At 56.0% G+C, this 15,316-nt stretch overlaps 1 protein-coding gene across 1 annotated transcript in view; it reads right to left on the reverse strand.

The window, feature by feature from the left end:
- The window catches only part of NTN1 (netrin 1), a gene marked incomplete at its 3' end in the record, with an annotated part of 78,725 nt that overhangs the window by 13,796 nt on the left and 49,613 nt on the right, over positions 1-15,316 (reverse strand). Inside the window, exons 3-4 of the mRNA XM_084218484.1 lie at positions 5,268-5,417; positions 3,030-3,083 (exon numbers count right to left, since the gene is read on the reverse strand). Of these exons, the coding sequence (XP_084074610.1) occupies positions 3,030-3,083; positions 5,268-5,417 (204 nt within the window). The remainder of the gene's footprint in view (positions 1-3,029; positions 3,084-5,267; positions 5,418-15,316) is intronic.

Consider the following 15,316-nt stretch of genomic DNA (forward strand, 5'->3'; position numbering starts at 1 on the left):
GGAAAACGTCTGTCCTCGGGAGCCGAGCACCCCATCAATCCCTGCCTGACAGCAGCTCCAGCCCGGGGGAAAATCACAGTTTTCTCTTGGGGAGAGATGCAGAAACAGGGAGCTGGTGCTGGGACAAGAGCTTCGTGTCTCCCGGGGAATCAGCCTCTGGAAATGGCCCAGGATGGGGAGAGGGAGCTCATCAGTCCTGGCTCTGAAACTCGAGGCTCGCCTGTGGTGGGATGTGGGGATAAAGCGTTGCAGGGATTAAGGGATATGGGGATGGAAGGATAAGGGGTGGAGGAATGAAGGGGTTTGGGGTGGAGGGAGTGGGGTGCAGGGATTTGGGGGTGGAGGGATGCAGGGACGGAGGAATGGATGGATGTGGGGCTGCAGGAAGCCTGGCACTGGGATGATGAGAGCACGGTGCCGTTGTGTATTGAGTTTATCTGCATCTCAGCAGTTTTGGGGGGTTGTTTTAGGTTCGTTCCTTCAGACTTTCTGAGCTGTTTTGAAGCGACCAGGAGCTCCCTCTCTGGAAGCCCCTCTCCCCTATTGTGCTGCCAGCCATTCACCAGGATCACCGTGAGAAACCTTTCAGAGGGAGCTGGATGCTGCTGATCAATCAATCAATCAATCAGTCACTCACTCAATCAATCACGCAGCCAATCCATCACGTCGCTTACAGCTGGGACAAGGCAGAGAAAGCCCGGGCAGGGCTGAATGAAATCCTCCTTTGGATGGGCACAAAGCTGAGCCCAGATTTACCCCCGGGTGAATGAAATGAGGATTTCCCCTCCCGCCCGCGCCGCAGGGAGCTGGGCAGGGCTTTGTTCCCAGGCTCGGGATGCTCCTGGCTCTCGGCAGGGCTGTCACTTCCCCACAGCCACGGCTCGGGCTTTTCTCCCTGCCAGTGCTGAAGCAGGAGCTGCAGCTCATCAGGGAGGGCAGTTTTCCCTGTTCCTCGTTCTTGGGGGAGGATTCGGGCTAAAATTTGGATACCACAGCATACAGCCAGCTCTGCCCCGGGTCTCCTGTGCCCTCTGGGAAAGCTGCAACCTGCAGCCAGGGCTGCTCTGGGTCTGGGAGGGCCAGGGATCCCTCAGAGCTGGCTTTTCCCTTTCCTGCACTTACATCCAGCTTCTTCCCCACCAGCCAGGAACAAAAGAGCCCAAAATGACATTTGGAAGGGCCAGATCTGGTTTTGAAACTACAGAGGTTGATTTCCAGGGGAAAACCATGGGGAGCTGCATCAATCCAATCACCTGGTTTTATTTAAGGCCCCTGGCTGAAATCATCCACTTCAGATAATCATTCCCCAGAAAATCTGGATTTGATTCAGATAAGACAAGGACTGACTGGCAGGTTTGTAAACCTTTGTAAACCCCCCCACTGCTATTTTTGTTTGCCCTTTCACTGTGGTCTTTTCTGTCTGAGAGGGACCAAAAAAGCACCAGAAAACTCCTCTTGCCTGGCAGCAGAAATGAGGAGCAGCCCCTCCTCTTCCTCCAATCTCCCAGCATGGGAGAGCGTGGATGCATTTCATCTAAACAATCCACTTTTGGCCTGTTTTCCCAAACTGATTGGGACCCCTGAGAGTGAAGCAGAGCCAGGCAGGACCCCCCACACCAGAGCTGACGTTGTCCCACCCCTCGTTCCAAGGCCAGCTTGGCCCGTGCTCCTCTGCAGTGGGTGATGCTCCCTCAGCTCCTGGCCACAGGAAATGGGGCAGCGCCTCTCCCACAGCTGCCTGCACTCAAAGTCTCCCACTAATTGCTTTTCCCATCTTGTTTCCAAACCCTTTTTCTCCCATAGCATGGGAGCTCTGGCTCACAGACACTGATTTAGGGATTTGTGAAAAACCCCACAGGTTTCAGCAGGGTGGGGGTGGGAGCTGAGAGATGCCAAGGCACAGCACTGCTGGATGCTCCCTGTTGAGGAAAAGGGATGAAATATGGAGGGTTCAAGCTCCTTGGACAAAGCAGCGCTTAAAATCTCCAAAACAAAGTCCCAGTGAGAAGAATTATGATGGGATTCTGGGCCTGATGGATTGCTCAGCTTGGCTCAGCCTTCGCTGGGCTTTCACTGGGAGAAGGCTCCTGGTGGGATGCCCTGGTCCCTGTTCATCCCCCTGGGCAGGGAATGGGGACATCTGGCCCTCCAGGGACACAGGGATCCACAAGGCACTGTGCAGGCATTTCCCATCCCTCCCAGACCATGGATAACCCGCTCCAGCCTCCAGCCAGGGCTCCTGAGCTAAGGAAGGGCTCTGACCCTGCTGGGATGTGCGCAGTTATCAGCTTTATGGAGCTTTATGTTCTCAGTTATCACCTGGGCTTTAGATCCCAGAGCAGCCCCTCTCCCATGGCAGGCTGGTGCTGTGTTTGCACAGGGTAAAACCTGTCCCTTCAACCAGTCCCACACAGCCCCTGTGACAAACACTGGGGACTGAAGATTCCAGGACTGTCCCCTGCTCGAGCCTGGCTGACAACCCCTGCCACAGCAAGCAGCTCAGGGATCAATCCAAGGTGACATCTGTCACTTTTAGTCCATGCTCCTTAATTTATGAACCCTCCTGCACTGCTGAGACAAAAGTGAACAGCTTTTCCACCTCCTGTCCTTCAGAGCTGGGGCTCAAATACCCCGGGAAGCTCCAGGCAGCAGCACAGGACAAGTCGGCCTTTGTGGGACCCCCTGGCCCCTGCTGCCATCCCCTGGTCAGTGCCATCGGAGTCCCTCGGTGACACGGGGACAGCTGTGCTTCCACTTGGCTCCAACACTGGGTAAGCCCCCCGTGCTCACAGGTTCAGCAGGAAATCCTCCTGCACCTGCCCTGCACACCGGCGAACAGCAGGCGCTCAGGATGGGGCCCACGTGTTTCCAGCACGTTCGGGCATCAAAGGAAAGCGCTCGTCCCGGTACGAGCAGCAGGATTTATGGCTTTGGTGCCATTTATCTCGAGGGAAGCGATTGCAGAAGAGACGCTGAGCTCCGAGATGCTCCGAAGGAAGGGAACGTACCTGCGAAGGAAGGGAACGTACCTGCGGGCTCCTCGGCGCTGCTGGCGGCCGTGGTGGGCGGCGCAGCCGGGATCTCTGCGGGCCAGCCGGGCACACGGGACAGACAGGAGACAGAGGAGAAGGAGCGGTTATTGCCAAGCCCAGAGCCGCTCCCTGCCCGCGCTGCAGGCTCCCCTCCCAGCCGCGTCTGCCAGCGAGAGCCCCCGGCCCAGTACAGCGGGAGCTGGGGAGCCAGGCGTCCCTCAAAGGGGTTTTAACAAAAAAAATCTGGCTTTTGGCTGCGTGCCGCACTGTGCCAGCCCCTTGGCTGCTGTCACTGTGTCCCTGGGCTGTCCCCTCCAGCTGCTGTCACCAGCTCGGAGGCAGTGCTGGCGCTCCCCTGGTGAGAGGCAGGGTGCAGGTACAGCACTGCAGCTCTGCTGGGACGCAAGGGGTGCCTCCCACATTTAAAGGAAACACAAACACATCTGGTGCCAATTCCCTGGCCCCGGCTCTGATTTGGGGCCAGCTTTGCAGAGCTGAAAGCACATCGTGCTCTGGGGATTCGTTCCCAGGCCGGGCTGTGTTTGTTGGGAGCATGGACTGGGGATGGATGGAGGGAGCTGCACGGCCCCAGCTGTGCAGGATGCTCCCCTTGGATGTCCTTCCTGCATTCAGGGCACGGTGCTGGCGTTTCCCTGCATTCCTGGGAATCCTGGGGGGGAACACCCAGGAATGCACGGAACACCCACCAAGGCAGGGTTTGCTGGGGGTGTGGCAGCAGCTCGTAGGGTGATTTTTGGGGGGGCTCACCTTCGTGCCATTAAACACGGCACAAGGCACGGTGCATGGCCGAGCAGCACTGAGAGCCAGCACAGCCATGCCACAGCTGGGCTGGGGCTGCTCGTGCCAGGCCTGACACAGACCCAGGGTGTTCTTCCCATGGCTCCAAGTCCCTGGGAACAGGGAATTACCAGCAGTGGTAAATCAGAGAGTGACTGTGCCCAGCCCCAAACCCTGGATGGGCCGTGTTGAAATCCTGGGCCTGTCTTTATTCAGTGCCATGAATCCTGAGGGAGCTGATGCAAGGAACAATTTGCCCTCTGATTTCCCCTGGCCCTGGGGAATGATTCATGATAAACCTTTGTGCACACTTGCTGCAGAGCAGACTGGAGCCACGGCTGGAGGTCTTGGGGACAGCGAGCCGCTGCTTTGGGCTCTTGCTGTCCCATTGCAACACGGGGAAAAATGAATCTCAAGGGGCCCCAAACCACCCTGGAATGTATGTTTTCTTCAGCAGGAGAAGGTGGGAAAAGGGTCTCTGCCCCAGAATTTGGCAATGGCCACGCTTGTGGGGGGGGGCAGTGGTGTGGGAACAGACTGTGGGTCCCCAACAAAGGCTGGAATCTTTTAACCTTCACTTTTCTTGCTGGGCCCTTTTCTCCTTTTAGCAGCAGGGAATCACTCCTTAGGGGAGCAGTTCCTCCTTCCCATCCCATCCCATCCCATCCCATCCCATCCCATCCCATCCCATCCCAGGCACACTAATTTCGATGCTTTGTTTTGTTAGGGCAGATGATGTCCCACAGGGAGCATGAGCCACTGGAAGATCCAAGAGCAGCAAAGCCCCCAGGCAGCAGAGAGGGGCACAGGACTGAACCCCACCTTCCCAGGCAGTGAGAGCTCACAGGGGCTGAGGGGATCCAGGTGTTTGCAGGGCAGAGGCTGCAATGGAGGCGTTTTGGGAGCTGTTCCTGCCTTGGGAAGGCAAACTGAAAAGCAAACCCAAGGAAGCCCAGGGCAAACCCACCCACGGGAGGGCTGTGTGAGTGCAAGAGCCCCTTCAGCAACCCAGGGGTTCTCAGCTGTGACGGAAACGCCATCAAAGGAGCAGCTCCTGTGGTCTGAGCTCTGTGCCAGTGCAGCACAGCCTGATTTTGGAGAGAAGAACCTGTTTGTAGCGATCTGCTTTAGCATCCAGCCCTGATGTGGCGCCCCTAAATCAATGTGCTCTTGGGGCACCTCTGTTCCATGAAGCAAAATGGAATTCCCAGTGAACCTGGCTGTAGATGCACTCACAGAACCCCCCAAGGAGGCAGGAGAGCTGCTGGAAGCTGCTGTGGGTTTTTTGGACCACGTTTGGGCAGAGCAGAGGGGTCCCCAGGCAGCCCCACCCCCCGAGTGCTGTGGGGTTCAGCACCCCCCACCCTGGGCAGCAGTTCCGGCAGGTTTTTAAGGGTTAAAATCTCTACTCCACAGAAAGGAGGAAGATCCACCTACTTATGCAGGGGGCGATGGGGGAGCGGCTCTGCTGGTAGCCCTTGGCGCAGCGGTTGCAGGTGATGCCGGTGACGCCGTCCTTGCAGGGACACTGGCCCGTGGTCTGGTTGCAGGTCTGGCCGGCGGCACCCACGGGGTGACAGTCGCACTCTGCGGGGACACACGGCAGCAGGGTCAGGGAGGGCACAGCGGGCACGGCTGGCGGTGCGGCACCGCCGGGCAGCGGGGCAGCTTCCCCGGCTCCGCTCCATCCTCTCTGCCCTCCGGCAAACCCCCGGCATGAGCCGGACCAGAGCTGGAGTTTGGCACGGGGGCTGGGGACAGCGCTGGAGAGGGGGTGGCCCTGTCACAGCCCCGCTGCGGGGACAGAAATGCAGCCAGGATGACAGATGGGGGTGCGTCCCGCGGACACTAGTGCTCACCCCATCAGGGCTGAGATCAGGAGTCTGCAGGGTTTAAAGGCAGGGGAGCAGCGGCACTGCCCCCAGCCCGCAGCCCCAAACCCCCGGGGGCGGTCGCGGGGCCGGTACAGAGGTACAAACCCAGCAGGGTTCCAGCACCCCTGGGCTCAGGCAGGAAGCAATCGCTTGGGAATTCATTCCACGCGCACTCCAAGAGAAATCAAAGCAGTCCTTTCAGAGCCCTTCCCGCTGAGCAGCATCCCTGGCAGCTGGCACTGCGGGCACAGGAAGGAAATGCCCTTGTGGCATGCAGGAGGGCTGAGGACCCGCTGTTCCCGGCCAGATGGATGCAGCCTTGACGGCAGAGCCGGGCAGATGTGAGGGGTTTGGCAGGGGATGTAAATACTGCACTTGAAAACATTCACCGTCTCATTTCCCACAGTGGGACTTCATCGGCACAGCTGTTTGGGGGAAGAAGATATTTTTAAAAAGGCAAAAAGAAGAAAAGCCCAAAAAAAAGGCAAAAAAAAAAAAGAGAAAAGCATCAGGGCTTGTTATCATCACTGCTCCAAAAGGATTACGGCCCCGCACATTTGTTAACAGCCCTGATTTCTAAGAGCTGCAAGCGCCGTGCCAGACTGTGGGCTGCCCCTGCTGAGCCGTGGCAGGGACAGGCAGGCAGGCAGGAAACTTTCCTTTTCTTCTGCAGCATCCCCGGGAAGGAGCCGGCCAAATCCCTCCCTGGGGAGCGCTGATCCCGCTCTCCTCCTGCCCCTCAGGGGAGCTGCCTGCCAGGAACAGGGGCTGGGGGAAGCCTGTCCCGCTGCCTGGGCCCCGAGGTGGCTGCGCTGGGGTCAGGGTGGGCCGAGTGTCCCCAGGGGCACCAGGGGCTGCAAACCCCCCCAGCCCCCCAGACTGGGCACACCGCTCCCAAAAGGGCTTTTCCCGGCACCTGCACCCCCCTGCCCCCCAAACACCCTAAATATGCCTCATCTGGGGACACAGAGCGCACCCCGTGCTGGTTTGGGGTTCCCAAGCGTCGGTGTTTGGCTGGACGCTCCCTGCAGGCCAGCCCAGCGTGATCCTGCGGCAGCAGCCCCCAGGCTGCCCTCGCTGGGCACAGCTCCGGGCTGGCCCCTGCCCAGCAGGGTTGGGATGGTGCCTGGAGCACCCCTGGCCTGGCACGTCCAACTTCTCCCTGGGGACATCCAGAGCTCCAAACTGCCACCAGCCCTCACCCCACAGGTCCTGGGTGGGAAGAGACAGAGCCTTGCCAAAACCCGATGATTTTTCACGTGAGAGGGAAAGAAACCCCTCAAGTAAACATCAAAGCCTTTGCTCCTTTCCCCCTCTTTTCCTAACACTTCTGATTTGGGGTTTTTGATCAAAAGTCTCTCTCCCCCCTGCCCTGAGCTCCCACTGGGAAACGACTCCTTGCAAACTTGCCCACAGCAGAAATCTCCTTTTCTAAAGCTAATTTAGATTGGAAACGTTTTAACGGGAAGTCAGCGTGGCTGGTGATGAGCAGAGGGATGCTGAGGTGGGAAAACCCTCACGCTGCAGCCCCAAGGGACGGCTCGGGTAATGCTGGGGGAGAGGAAATAAAAACACATCGAGTGAAGGCTTGAAGGAGTCAAAGAAGAGCAGAGAGTCAGGAGTTAACACAAAAATAAGCAAATCAGGGAAGGGTTACCCAAGGAGAGGCAAAGGGCAGGACGATGGGGAGAGCAGCCTCATGTTCCAGGCATTCCCTGGGGCTGCTCCAGGCAGAGCCCGTCCTGTGAGGAGCCCCCGGGTGAGCAGATCACCCTCATTTCGGCAGGACCGCTCCAGGAAAAGAGGGAAAAGAGAGAAAAAGAGGGAAAGGAGGGCAGAAAGTCCTGGTGATGAGTAAGATCACCAGGCTCTTGAGGCCGGGCTGAGAGCACAGAGCACTCTTTGGACAGCGCAGAAACAATCAATAAATCGAATTTCTGCTTCCTTCCCTCATGAGGCAGTGGCTGGCCAGCTCGCCCAGAGCTGCCGGTTATTTTCAGAGCAGGATCTCCCTCTGTCCCCAGGCCAGCTCTGTGAGGGCTCTGATGTCCCCACGTGTGATGTGATGTGCCCAGGGCTGCAGAGGGCACGAGTGGCAGAGGGTCGGGGACCAGGATTTCACCGGAATGAGGTCCCGGCGATCTCTGCCACACCGAGGGGCAGATCCTCTCTGGGTGACGGGACGGGCTCTGTGTCACCTGTGTCACCTGTGTCACCTGTCCCAGCGTCCCCTGGCCCTAGCCCGCCGTGCCAGGTCTGTTCCCAAGCTGCGGGAAGCAGGGTGCTCAGCGCTGCCGGCGGGGGAGGCAGGAGGGGCTCTCGCCGTGTCTGCAGATGGGTTTTGCGTCCCTGTCCTCGAGAAACTGAACCAGCGCCAGCAATTAGGAGCAATTAAAGGTAATTTACAGTTCCCCGGCCAGTGCAAACACTTGCAGCCAGCAATTACAGGCTCTTCTCCTTCCCCAGCCATGGAGGGCCGGGCCTCTGGTGCTCGATGCTGATTTTCCCCATCCTGTGCAAATTCCTTTGGGCTGTAGCCCCGAACTGAGGGAAGCGCGCACCAGGATGCCAGCGGGGGGGTGATGGCTGCAAACGCCCCTTTGGCATCGCCGCCGCCTTTCCGATGGGCACCCTGGCACTCACAGAACACGTTTGCATTCCTGAACTTCCCTGGCTTTCATCCCTGACCTTCCCTGGGGGCGAGGATTTGTGGATTTGTTCACCGCCCACCGAGGTGCAGAAATTCAGCAGTGCCCTCGCTGAGCAGAGCCCTCGGGGCACCGGAGCTGAGGGCAGCTCTGTGAGCAGGACAGGAAAGTGTCCGGGACATCCCGGAGGTGATGAGGAGGACAACGCGGGATTTGCCTCATGCCTTGCTTGAAAGGATCACTCCACAGAGGGTACGGTGAGATGGGAGAGAAGCAAACGGGGATGATGCTGGAGCAAGAAAAATGCCCACAGAGCATCGGGGGAAGGGAAATAACTCTCAGGGTTTCGTTTTTTCAGAAAACCTTTAAGAAAAATTTATGCTGAGTGTCTGTGGCAGAGATGACCAGGAATTCCTAGTGAAAAATGAAGGTTTTTTTTGCTTGAGAACATGGCTGTGGAGGAGAAAACAAGGAGCAGGAATCTGTGGGGAGGCTTTAACGGGCAATGGGGGCAGCAGTGGGGGTGTCTCTGCTCCCAGAAGCCGAATTCCCTACGAAATAACCATCAGGAAAGCAGGGAGCTGAGAGCACTCCCGGTGAGCACCTTGAGCTCGGCTGCTCCAGATGTGAGGAGACCACGGCGCTCTGACAGAGCCAGAGCGGCCGAGTGGATGAGGGGACAGCAGCCAAAATCCGGAGAGCAGGAGGAGGCATAATGGGAAGAGGGAACAGGCTGGCTCATCCACTCTGAAGGGTCCCAATTAACTGCATCCACTCCAGGAAAAGATCTGGGAGTCAATGAAACATCTGGCTGATTGCAGCGGAGCTCAGAAGAGCCACAAGATGGGAGGCTGCGCTGTGAAAGGGGGAGAGAGAAACTCTGAATTCATATCAGGGCACTATAGAAATCAATAGCACGTCCTCAGCTGGGAGCCGCAGTGAAAGGCACGGAGAGCACCCACGGAAAAGATTCGGAATGCCTTGCCAAGAGACGGTGGAGGGCTGCCAAGCAATGCGCAGCGCCGGGAAGGTCAGACAGGTGCTCCTCTTCACTGCTCCTTCAGGCCCAGCAACAAAGGGACATTGAGGGCGTTGAAAAGGCAACCTTTTCAACCTTTTCAGCGATAAAAGGAAACGCTGCTTTGCACCGCACGTAATTAACTCGTAGAACTCCTGCTACGAGACACCATGGCAAGGGCCCAACAGGATTAGATAGGGCTCTGAATGAGAACATCTGTAGTTACATTAGCTGGGATTAATATATATACGGATATAAGCGCTGCCAGGCAGCTCCTCACCGCCTGCAGCCAGGAGATTTCCCCCGGGGCCAGGCTCTGCCCAACTGGCTGCCGTGGGCTTTTATAGCTCTGTCTGGAGCCTCCAAATCAGCCCCGATTTTCTGTACAAACCTGCTGAGGCAGAGCATCGCCCGCCCCAGCCCAGCCAGCGACGCCTTTCTGTGCTTCAGCTCAGGTTTGGGGCTAAAAAACACCTGGAAGGATCTTGGGGCCGTGCTTGGGATAAAAAAACCCCACGGTTTTTCAGTTCAGGTGGTTGAACTTTCTGAGACGGTTCTGCCCCACTGAAGGCTGACAAATAGCACGACAAAAATGCAAATATTTTCGCACCCCCGGTGTTCGGGCGGAGGTATTCCCAGCCGCTAATCCTGCCCCGCACACGTGTGGTGAAAGGTAAACAGAGGGATAAATCTCCAGGTTCAGCTCCCCTCAAGTGTGACCTTTATGGAGAAGGTGCCTGAAAAGATCTGCATTTTTGGAGAATTAGCATCTTCCTGTTTTCGGGGAAGCTGCTTCCTTGGGAGCTTTTCAGAGCGATGAAAAACCCTTTGCCCGGACGAGAAAAAAAGGCTGGATTTGCCAGGGTGTCCAGATTTCCTCTTGTCACCCTGGATGTGCCAGGATCACAAACCCCACAGGGCTCCAGATCCAGCCTCTGGACTGAGCAGGGACCCACCGATGCATGAAACTGGGAAAAAACCCTTAATTTGCAATAGTCAGTGGTGAAGGCTCCCGTGTTCAGAAATCACACTCAGTCTGAAGCACAAATTCAATCCCAGGTAGCCAATGCGCCTTAGGTGCACATTTATATTTAACCAGGCTTTAAAATGCTTTTCCAGAATCATGGCCAAAAATTGCTTCCCTTTCGTTGTTTCCCTTCTTTCCTCCAAAGACTTCAACAGGAGGAAAAAAAAGTGGCTACAGAAAACTTCTGCTGGAAAAAATCACAACAAACCCAGGTTTGTTGTCAAAATGTCAAAACAAACTCAATTTAAATTCTCCTGTTGCCTCAACAACGCATCCTGATGCAGCAAACATGTCTCACTGAACCTTGTGGTTTAGCATTTAGAGGGGTGGTTCTGGCATTATTACTTAAGTGAGGTTTTTTGTTGTAGAGTTGTTTTTTTCCTGCTCCACTGTCTTTAGGGGCTCAGGTACTTTAAATCCTGCTCCATCTGAACACATCTTCCCAGGGAACTCCAGGTGTGAGAATTCCTGGAGTGTTCCCTGTAGCTGAAATCCATCCCAGAGGTGACCCTGAAGCGGTCCCAAGGAGGACAGGATGTTTTCACAGCTTTTCTTTGGCTCCTGTCTTTGGGAAATCAATTCAAAACAAGCAGAGCTCCTTCCTTTGGGTACCCATCCCGGTCATTTCTCCGTGCATGAGGGAAGCCTGAGCCGAGCCCGTGCACCTGAGCGCCGAGGAGAGGTTTGTGCTGGCTCTGGGCACCTCCCGTGGGGATGGGAGAGCCCGCAGGCACTGCCAGAGCATCTCCAGCACGGGCAGCACGTCCTGCAAATCCCACGGATTTATGGGGAAGAGAGGCTGGAATTGGGTGTGCACCCACCCAGTCTGGCCCCAGCTGGTTTGCAAAGCACAAGCAGGGGTGGAAATGTCTCTGTGCTGACTCTGAATACCAATAATGACTTTAAATATTAACCACTAACTGCTCTGCCGTGAGCTCCTCCGCCTGTCTGCACACTGGGAGCTGCATTTAGCCCTCCAAAGGATCATGTTCGTGCTCGGTGTCCCTCAGCACATTCTCCTGGAGATTTAAAGGTTTCTTGCCAGCAGAACATGAATTCCTCCTTTTATCGGGCAGAGCCAAACAATCTCTGGGTGTCTCCTGCTGTCCCTGTCCCGCGCCACTTCTCAGGGCTCTCCCGTTTCCCCTCCTGGGCTGGCACTCGGGGGAGCCAAGGGCTTTGGTGCCCTGCAGTTTGGGCCAAATTTCACAGATCAGACCTTGGCTTTGTCTTCTCCATAACAAGGAACAGACGGGGCCACAAAGCCTCCACTGAGCCGGAGTCGCCGCTAATCCGGAGGGGCCTTGGAACCCCGGCTGTAAATCCACTTTTTGGGCAGGGGCACTGTGGGCAGGCATTAGTGACACACACAATGGGACAATTATGGCTGCACTCCCCCAAACGCTGGAAAATTCCCTTGTTCCAAAATTGTTAGAAGTTCCCCTGTCCACTGAGAGCTCCACTTCCCACGTGATTCCAGCGGGGCTGGAGAAGCTGACAAGGATGCTGAGATGAAGATTTGGGGTTTCCTTCACCCCACTTTGCTGGAAAATTTGGGTTTTATCGTGGAGATGTGATCCCTTTGATTTTTCCACCAAAAATGTTGGAGCTGCTGGGGCAGCTCTGGCCAGGCCAAGGGCAGCAGCTCAGTGGGGCACGGTGGCCTCATGGACCTAAAGCAGAGCCCAGCTCCCCCTGCCCTCCTGGGAGATGTTGCACGAGGAGGAGTGGGTTGGCAAGGCTGTTATTGAAGGGAAAAAAAGAGACGCAAAGTTTTTCTCTTCCTGATGTGTTTTTAGCCTGGCTCTGGAGGAAATGAGGTTCCTACAAGTGCATTCTCCCTCTAATAATAAAAATCAAATCTGGCAGCGGAGCTGAAGTCTCAGAGATAATGAGGTTGCCACAAGGCTCGGGAAAGGAGGCAGTGGGGAAGGTGAGGGAGAAGCTGGAAAAGCTCTGCAGAAAAGGATCCTTTGGTGTGCACAGCCCTCATGGGACACCAAAGCATCCACAGTGGGGAGAGTCCCCAGCACACCAAGAGCAGGGAGAAATCCCAGTGAGAGCTCCTGAGGCACAACTCCCAGCCCCTCATTAGTGATGCTCTGAGAAGCATCTGTTTAACTGGAAAAGAAATCCTTTCCTACCAGAAAAAAACCCCTTTTCACTTTAGTACGCTGAAAACCCGAGTGTGGGGATGAGCAGGGCTGAGCTTGGGTTTAATTCTCAGGATCTGAGAGCCTGAAGCACTTTCCACTCCTGAGAACTGTTCTGAAGCAGGAAATTATCTCCATTATTGGAAAACATTCATGGGGAAGGCAAATTATTCCTTTTCTTTCCTCTGTCTCGTGGATATGGAAAGGTCTGGCTTTGCAAGTGAATTTAGCAACTTTTGTCCTTAGTCTGAGACCAGCAATGGAGAGCTGGGGTTTATTCTGGTTTTATTTTCTTAATAGGGTGCAAATTCCCCTCTATTGTGTCACCACTTCTGACAAACCACATCCCAACCTGCCCTCCAGGATTGCTCCTGGATGTTTCTCTGCTGGAAATCCAAACCCAAACCCCAGTTTGGAAGGTGGCCGGCCCCCAGTTCATCCAGTAAACTCCTGCTGGGCACCAGCATTGCCAGGATGTGATTTTTCAGGAATGCAGGGCCGGCTCTCTCCGGGAATCAATGCTGTCTACATTTTCCTATTGAGCTGGGCCATCCACATGTCTGCCATGGGCTCAGGACTCAGCTGTGAGCTGTCTCTCTCCTCTGAAGGTGCTGAGGTGGTTTCCAGGTGGCAATGGAGATTCCAGCTCCTTCTGAGCAGCCTCCTCCATCTCCTCATGGGTTCAGCAGCGTCCTGCCCTGAATTCCACAACTCAGCAAACTCTGCCCACTCTGCCTCACACAGAGGCAGCTGCCTAATTTGATGTGTCTGCTCATCCATCATTAAAACGTGGATTTTAATGGATTTTTTAAGAGCTGGCATGGGCTGGGAGATACCTTGTGTTGAGCTTGAGTCTTACTTGAACAAAAAATCACTGCTTTTCCATGGTTTCATTCTACAAACTCAGAACAGTGTAAGAGTCTCAGTAATGCTCGTGTCCCTTCTTTTCTCTGGGATCCTTCCAGCCCAGGTGGGTGAATGGTGCAGCTCTGCCCTGGGTCGTGGCAGTGCCACGGAGGAGGTGACACTTGGTGGCACTTGAGCCACCCATGCTCCCAGGACATTCCCACAACGACCTGTGAGCACGGACAGCTTAAGGCTGCATTTCCAGAACCTTCTCTGATGGTCTGTGTGTGTCTGGGGCTGTGATGACGAGCTGTAGATGCAGAAGCCATAAATCAGCTCTCAGGGCTTGCAATAGCACTGATATCAGGAATTATGGGGCCGTGGGGAAGGGTGACTCAGGCACAGCCACTGACAAATGCAGGATGGAAATGCAACTAGAAAACCATTCTTGTGGCAGTGGAAGAGAATCTCCACAGTCCTGGGGAGAAATTGAAGTCTGTGCTTGGCAGATCAATGCCTGGAAAGTTTGGAATTTCTCCAGGGATGTGTTTCCTCAGAGGTGACCAAGCCCTGACTCAAAAGCCCAACCCAAGCCCTGCCAGCACCACGGGCTGGCTCCTCTCTCAACAGTAGCTCCAGCTGGAATCTAAAGAGGAGCAAAAGGAGGAAAGGAAGGGAAGGAGGTTTGACCATTAAGGACAAGTCCCAGGGGTGAATTCCTGGAAAGTATTCCCTTGGAGTTTGCCTTAAAACCACAACTGATCTAGACGAGGGATGGGCATCAAAATGAGGCAGCTCTGGAGAGGGGAGCATCTCCCTCAGGCTGCCCTTCAGCCCCTCCTGAGGGGACCCCAGGGACAGAGCTGTGCTGGTCCCAGGAAAGGCTGGGGACAGAGCCCTGCAGGAGCCACCACTGCTGGCCCTGGAGCCCTGGAGCCCTGGAGCCCTGGAGCAGGGATCCAGCCAGGCCACCCCAATGTCCATGGCACGCTTCAGCTGGGAGCTTGTCTGCCCCACCCAGGTGTGCACTGGGGACCGTGGGGACAGGGGACATCTCCAAGGCTGGAGGGACGCTGACCATGACTGGAACCAAGGGCAGACCGGTGTCCCTGTGCTACACCAGGACACCAGCAGTGGGACACCTCTGGTGGCCGTGGCACCATTCTCAGGCTCTGCTCTGGGGGCAGTGCCACCCTTCTCAGACTCTGCTGTCTGCCGTGGGTGTTCCCCCTGGCACCTCCTGTGCCCCAGCTTCCCAGCAGGACCCAGCAGCAGGAACAGAGAGGTTCCATCTCCCCTGGCCCAACCTCCAGGGAATGAGCTCTCAGCTCTAAGCTGGTCACGCAGCTCCCTCTATAGTCACTGGAGAGAGACTGGTGCCACTGTCCCTGTCACCGGGGGCTCTGCTCAGCTCTCCCAAAGCCAAAGGGGTTTGGGTTCTGCCTCACTCAATGTCTGCAACTGGGTGGGGAAAAACCCTTGGTGTGCACCCATGAAATCAAGGACGGGAGGCTGAGCCCGTGGGGACAGCTCTCACCTCCCTCTGCTCCAGCCCAAACTGCCTCCAAAATGCAAGTGTCAGCTCTTGACCCTGGGTGGGTGCAGGCCAGGACGGGCAGGGAGGCTGGGTGTGCTTTTAGGGGCTTGCACAAGGCATGAAATCCTGCAGCACGGCTGGAGAGCTCCCCAGGCTGCAGCAGCACCAGGCACACAGACAATCCCATTTCCTCCCAAAAGACTGGCCCTGATGAATGTGACCTCTCCAGGTGCCAAATCCTGCCCCTGCACGAGGGGTTTGTGCTGGCAGCCTCAGCACAAGTGCATTCAGAGCACGTCTCGTTTGTCATCTTTTCATCAAAAAGTGTGCAAAGCCTCTCCCCGAAGCGCAGAGCTGTTTTACAGCCAGGCTATAAAACCCTG

Source organism: Fringilla coelebs (genome assembly GCF_963513975.1).
Source record: "Fringilla coelebs genome assembly, chromosome: 19".
In the NCBI taxonomy this organism is placed as follows: Eukaryota; Metazoa; Chordata; class Aves; order Passeriformes; family Fringillidae; genus Fringilla; species Fringilla coelebs.